At 50.3% G+C, this 6,441-nt stretch overlaps 1 protein-coding gene across 1 annotated transcript; it reads right to left on the bottom strand.

The window, feature by feature from the left end:
* Window positions 1-289: 289 nt before the first annotated feature.
* On the bottom strand, window positions 290-3,835 carry LRIT2 (leucine rich repeat, Ig-like and transmembrane domains 2). The gene is made up of 3 exons (XM_062496046.1): window positions 3,726-3,835; window positions 2,558-3,339; window positions 290-1,092 (listed from the first exon to the last, which is right to left on the bottom strand). The coding sequence occupies exons 1-3, from the start codon at window positions 3,833-3,835 to the stop codon at window positions 290-292; spliced, it is 1,695 nt and encodes a 564-aa protein (XP_062352030.1).
* Between the last annotated feature and the right edge of the window lie 2,606 nt (window positions 3,836-6,441).

Consider the following 6,441-nt stretch of genomic DNA (forward strand, 5'->3'; position numbering starts at 1 on the left):
CTATTGGTTCGGGGGTTGTTTTTTGTTAGTGCCGGTTTTCTTGGCGTGGCAGCGCGCGTTGCTCCGTGGCAGTGCTGCAGGGGCAGCTCCACGCACACCTGTGGCCGGACAGCCCGGGCACCTCCATTCCCAAGGCTGCCCCAGCCGGCCGCGAACACCGGCGGCGAGCCCGCCGCGCCCCGAGTCCGCGCAGCACAGAGCCGCCCCGGCGCCGTCCTTCCAGCAAACCGGCTCCGGCTGCGGCCCCAGGGGCCGAGCGGAAGGTGCCGCGGCGGCCGCGGCCTCAGGCCTAGTAGAGGTCGGCGCTGTTCCTGTGGGGCGGCCGGGCCTTGCCGGGCTCCGGGCGGTCCCGTGCGCCGCGGCCGCCGTCGGGGCGGCAGAGCCCGTCCTCGCTGCCGGCGGGCAGGCTGTCCAGCGTGCTCTCCTTGCTGCCCGCGGCCTGCGCCGGGCTCCCGCGGCGGCGGCGCGGGCAGGCGCTGGGGCAGCGGGCCAGGCAGCCGGGCAGCGCTTCGGCCGTGCAGGCGTACATGCCGGCCGGCACGGCCAGCACCATGGCGCACACGATGACCACGATGTGGATGAGCTTCTCGCGCTGCTCCATCTGGCTGACGTCGCTGCCCGTGACGAAGACGACGCACTGGCCCTTGCGGGGAGCCTGGTTGCGCACGGCCACGCACACCTCGTACTTGGTGGCGGGCAGCAGGTCGGTCACCGAGTAGGTGTTGACCCCGGGCCCGATGTAGATGGCGTCCTTCTGGGCGGCGTCGTAGCGGCCCACCAGGAGGGTGTACCAGGTCTCCCCCGGCTCGGCTGCCGCCGCCGCCGCCGCGAACCACTCCAGGGTGATGCCGTACACCGTCTGCTTGGCGATGCGCACCTCCACGTGAGCGCCCGGCTCCGCGGGGGCCGCGGGCGCCCAGCCGCGGGGCGTGGTGGACGCCCACGGGGCCACCACGCGGAGGTTGATGGCCACCGAGGCGTTGCCCAAGAAGTTTGCGGCTGTGCAGGTGTAGTTGCCGGCGTCTGATGGCCGTGCCGCCGGGATCAGCAGCTCCGAGCGGACGGCGTCCTCGCTGATGGGCTCGGTGGACACTGCGGGCAGAGGTGAGGGGTTCAGCACGGAGCCCTCGGGCAGCCCCGAGGCCGGTGTGGCACGGGGCCCACGGAGGACCCGCCCTGCCCAGGGAGAAAGGAAGAGGGGCAGAGGAACGTGCCAAACCCCGCAGAGCTGACGGCAAAATGTTGTCCGTCTGAAAGGCAGTAAACGCGCTGGGACGCCCAGGCGTGGGAGACGTGCAGCGTGTCCGACCCCTGACCCAGTACAAGCTGCTGGGGAAGCTGCTGTGGGCACAGACCGAGCTGCCCATCTGCCATCAGCGTTCTTAGGTCAGGGCAAATCAGGAGAGGCACTGAGGAGGCACACCTGTATTTTGGACATACGCTCCATCCTCTGTTAGGATTAAAAATGTCCGTCTCAAGAGACTCAGACCAAAACAGGTATATGAAGCCAGAAAGTGTTGGGCTGGAAGTGAAATGCAGTTTTAAGAGCAGTTTGAAACCATGTTACCTACCCAACCAGAGGTGTGTGGCTGTGGTTGAGAAGAAATTATATGTAATTAATCAGCATGTGCTTGTGGAAATATGTTCAAGTGCTGCTACAGCGCTGAAACTGAAGCAGATATCAGCCCAGGATTAAGGGCTAATGCTATCCTATTTAGTTAGCTGGTTTATTAGGGACACACAACCTGTGTGCTGGCTGCCTGTAGGTCTTATTATCTTACCTGATGAAAATAGCAACTTGTCCTAATGAAGGCTTTGAATAAAAATAAACATGAGGGAGGATGAATTGGGAGAAAGAGGGAAAGGTCTCATATTACAACATCTTTGCTAAAGAATGTAAGAGAGACTTCAGGAAGACAACAACTTCCATTTCAGTTGGTAGAACATGAATGGACAGACGGGAAGCAAGGCTCCACAGTTCTGTGGTCTGTGTAATATTTCTTGAGGGAATATTTGAGGAGTAGTATAGGAGCATGCAGGTCTGTGTGTATATCTGTGTGGGCTCATACAAACACATCTACATGCAAATATAATTATACAGAGTGTGTGCATATATGCATGCAATATGTAATATACCGTAAAATATTTAGTATATAATACATAGTAAATATACATGCATATTTAGATAACTACATTTTTATTAAATATGGACAATTAATATAAGATTCGTAGCTCCTACATCATGTATCATGAGGAATGAGCTGCTTCTCAAAATCCACAAGTAAGATAATTTTATAAAAATGAGGCCATGCTCCTTTTATCTTTGACTGATATACTGCATGAAGCAGCTCTTATGCTGGTCAGATGTGCTTAGATGCACAGGATGATTAAGATCATTTGGATTACTGCCACCACAATAACTGTGGTGCTCTAAAGGGGCTGGGTTGCTGTGGTGACTGTGATGGCCTGCACACCTATGTAAGTAGAATAGTACAGCATAAATTTTTAATGGGGGGAAAAAATAAAAGGAAGCAGAAGAAGAAACAGCTTTGCTTACCATTAAATGCCCTTAAAAGTTTGAGTGCATAGGTCCACCAGACAGCTGGGGAAGGACTGGCTTGCACAAAGCAGGTCAGAGTGATGTTCAACCCTGCTGGCACTGTCAGGTTGGTGTCAAGGGCTGAGGTCAGGGGCTTCATGCAGCTGTTAAGCTCCACTTCATGAAAAAACTTCCCTGTCCTGAATTTTGGGCCTGAGCAAGTTAAATAGGAATTCATCAGAATAATAGGTGGGCCCACAGACTTGATAAACTGGACAAATCCCCGCAGGCGGCAGTCGCAAATCCAGGGGTTGTCATGGAGGGCCAGGACAGCGTTGGAAATGGCTTCTGGCGGCCCCTCCGTCCTCTGGCTTTTCTGGTAGACAGGCCAGTTGTAGAAGACATCCCTGGATATGATGGTAAGCTGATTTGAGGATAGATCTAAGTAGGTCAGGTTGGGCAGATAGCGGAGTGCATGTTCTGGAAGGACATCCAGCCGGTTGTGTTTCAGATCCAGGATTTTCAGAGTCGGGGTGTCTTGAAATGCTGTCCAAGGCACGGAACTTAATTTGTTCCCTTGCAAGCGCAGTTCCTTCAGAGCTGGCAGATATTCCAGGCTCTTGATGTGCATCACTGTGATGTTGTTAAAATTGAGCCACAGATATTCCAAGGCACTAACGTTCTCAAAAGAGCCACGAGGCAATTCTGTTAGGTGAGAATTTTCTATTCTAATTTTCCGGATGTCCAGAGGGATGTTTGCAGGGATCTGCCGCAGCAGTGCAGACATGCAGAGCAAACTCCTAGGGAGGAAACCAGAAAATTTTCCAGGTCACACACCACATTTTAGGCCAATAAACCAGTTCCCTTATGCACGTCTACAAGCACTTGAATAATTATAAGGTATTGTATATAGGGCATGCATAAGCCGTCCATCCATCCCTGGGGTTTACACCAATTTTGCCATAAAGAATGTATCAAGTCATAAAAATGGCTATGTATGTAACTGCATTTCTCAGGGAAATACGAGAAATCTCATTCTATGCTCAAGACAGCACAATTCAAGTATTAGAGGTGGCACTCCGTGCATCAGTCTGCTTGGCTTTGGTGCTCACATCATCAGCAAGTTCCTCCTGGGGCTGTCTGAGCTGCTTCACTGGTGCTACAACAGGGGTAACAGTGTTCTTACCTTCCAAAGTTGTCCTGAGAACAAGAGCATCCTGTGATGCAAGATGAAACTGATGGGTTTATCTTGTGGAAGGCCAGAAGAAGAAGAAAAATATGACAAACAGGGTCCATATTCTCCTTTAAGAAAGCACTGTGCAGGGGTTTGCACCAAACATGCCAACAGCCTCCAAGAAGCAAATCCTATTTGCTGTAATCTTCCTTGACGCAGAAATAAATCCTGCTGGGGATCCAGCCCTAAGGAAGACATGTAGTGTGGTTCTCAGTCCGTGTCCAAGTGCTAAAAACCACCCGCAGGGCCACTCTTTGCATTTCTTCTCCAGCTGAGGGGATTCTGACAGACATATTTATTTGGTTGGGAATATGATGATGGAGCCAAAACCTCTTCCTTTGCCAAGCCCTTGCAAAGTAATTAACCAGGCCAAATTATATATATTTTTTTTTAATTTCATGGGGTCTGTCTCTGTCTCCTGTATTTTATTGACTTTTGTCAAGGCAGAAGGCCATGGTAAGGGCCAGACTTCACAGCTGAAATTTGCCATGGTGCCCCATTGCACAGTTCATCCGCCCCCAAACTCTGCCTGCAGCTCTGCAGGGTGCATTCTGCTTATGGTGAGGGCAAAACCTGCTCCCCAAACTAGGATGTTACAGCACAAAAGCATAAGCATGGCACCTTTTACCTCTGAAACGACTCCTTCTCCCCACAGTAGCTCGGTTCTTACATGTTGGTAGTGAAAATAGCAGCATATCTGTGGCCAGTCCATGGGTTTCTCTGGCAGGAGTATCTTGGAAGTTAATCTCTATTGTATAAATACAAAATTTCAGTGCTGTTCTGTGGCTCCCCTCAGAAGACACATGCCGACTACCTTTCAATCATCCTGAAGAACTAAGACATTTTGAGAAAAGATTTTGAGTAACCAAATTTATGGCTCTCTTTTAATCCAAAGCAGCAGGTCTCAGTTATGCTTTCCAAGGAGTTCTGCGTTCTCCTGGGGCCATCTAGTGTGAATGCGCATCACTGCAGCCTGCACAGGAGCACGCCTGGGAAAAGGGCTGCGCTTCACTGCCCGTGTGTGTGACGCTGGGTCACCAAGCAAGATTAGCCTGAACCTGCTTAACCTCTAACCTGTGGGACCAGGATAGAAAAATATTTAAAGTGTGGCAGCTTAGAGCTATATGTGGCTCTCAGGGTCGTGCTGCTTTCAGCTTGCAGAACACACAGGCTTGATTCTGCAGTGTTTAAATCAACAGGTGCTTTTATTTCATGGCAAATCAGAAAAACGAACTGGTGGGAAAACTTCTGGGCACCGATAGAGTGCTCTGTTTCTGTTCCCCATGTACAGGGAGCAGGCCACAAGGAGTGGGCCTGTGGGGACGCTGTTGCTGGCAGAGCCTCACATCTAACCACAAGCATATATTGTTATGGTTTGTGGTTTTTAGCTGAAATACTCCTTATTTGCCCATGGTGCAGTATTTGATTTTTCAACAACTGCCCTGTATGCAAACATGTCAGTGAGCCGGGAGTGAAGGGGAAAGGCTGCTGGTCTGTAGCACAGCCCATGCAGCAGCTATAAATCCCCCACTGGGGGAGTGGTGGCCGCTGAGGAGTTTCTTGGTGAAGCTGCTGCTGTTGCAGTGGGGGTGGCACCACTACAGCCTCTGTCACCTGAGGCATACAGTCCTTGTGCGCTTTCCGTGTAACCAGAGCAATAGAGGGGACACCCATCAGCAGGGCTGGTTTAACTGAGGATGTTGCAGAACAGCAGTGGCAGCTGCCGTGGGAGGGTGTGTCCTTTTCCAACATCCATCATTCACTGAAGCAGAGGGACTCAAGGGCCCCCACTCTCACCCAGCCAATGCCACAGTCACTGGTGCCTTTGGTCTCTTTCTGTGGTCTGCCATGAAAATATTCCCTAATAAAACAATTACATTTTTAAATAATAATATCTTTGTATTTTTACACTTTACAATAATAAATACAATTTTACAAAAATAGCACAAAGTATAAAATAATATAAAATTAAGTAATAAAATTATTCTATATAGTAATATAATATATAATGATACCATAATGATATAATTTTACTATAATAAAATATTATTATTTTATGCTTTACAACAGGCAATAACAGTAACAAACTATTTATGATGTAGTTAGTTAAAAAACTCATGGGTGTCAGGAGCAAATCCTGGAGTTTGTCCATGTGTGAGCTGCAGGGCTGGGGAACAGAAAGCTTTCACCAGAGGCAGAAGAAAATCAGTGCCTTGATATATTCAGCTTTACAGGGGATGGGACAACTCCCTGTGGTGGGAACAGTGGCAGAAGCCCCCCGAGATCACAGGCATGTTCAGTCATGCTGGACAGGTGGGAGCCACAAGGGATGGAGACACCCATCAGTGCCTGGGATTCAAGGCAGATTGGATAGAAAACAGCACTCAGCACCAGGGAGGTTTGGGTAGGGATGCTCTGGCTGTGCCAATGGCACTGGGAGGGACAGTTGGAGGGATTCACCACTTTTAAGGCCCAAAATCTCCATTGCTTGAAAGGAAAGGCCCTTCTTTGCCACCTTGCCACCTCTCCTCCATGGCCCATGGGGAGGGTCCTAAAGTATGTGTCAGCTACGTCAGATCTTCAAAAAAATCTCCCCTGAGAAGTGAGGTGTTACTTATTTACAGGTTTATAGACTACTGGAGTTTCTCTCCATGTACATCTTCAGGCA

Source organism: Cinclus cinclus, chromosome 7, assembly GCF_963662255.1.
Source record: "Cinclus cinclus chromosome 7, bCinCin1.1, whole genome shotgun sequence".
NCBI classification, from domain to species: Eukaryota; Metazoa; Chordata; class Aves; order Passeriformes; family Cinclidae; genus Cinclus; species Cinclus cinclus.

Excerpts from the sequence above, each read along its gene's own strand:
- LRIT2 (XM_062496046.1), bottom strand. The coding sequence starts at position 3,835 with ATGGACCCTGTTTGTCATATTTTTCTTCTTCTTCTGGCCTTCCACAAG. Across the intron at positions 3,340-3,725 it reads TCTCAGGACAACTTTGGAAG|GAGTTTGCTCTGCATGTCTG; the intron begins GTAAGAACACTG and ends TTTCCTCCCTAG. Across the intron at positions 1,093-2,557 it reads ACTTTTAAGGGCATTTAATG|TGTCCACCGAGCCCATCAGC; the intron begins GTAAGCAAAGCT and ends CTCTGCCCGCAG.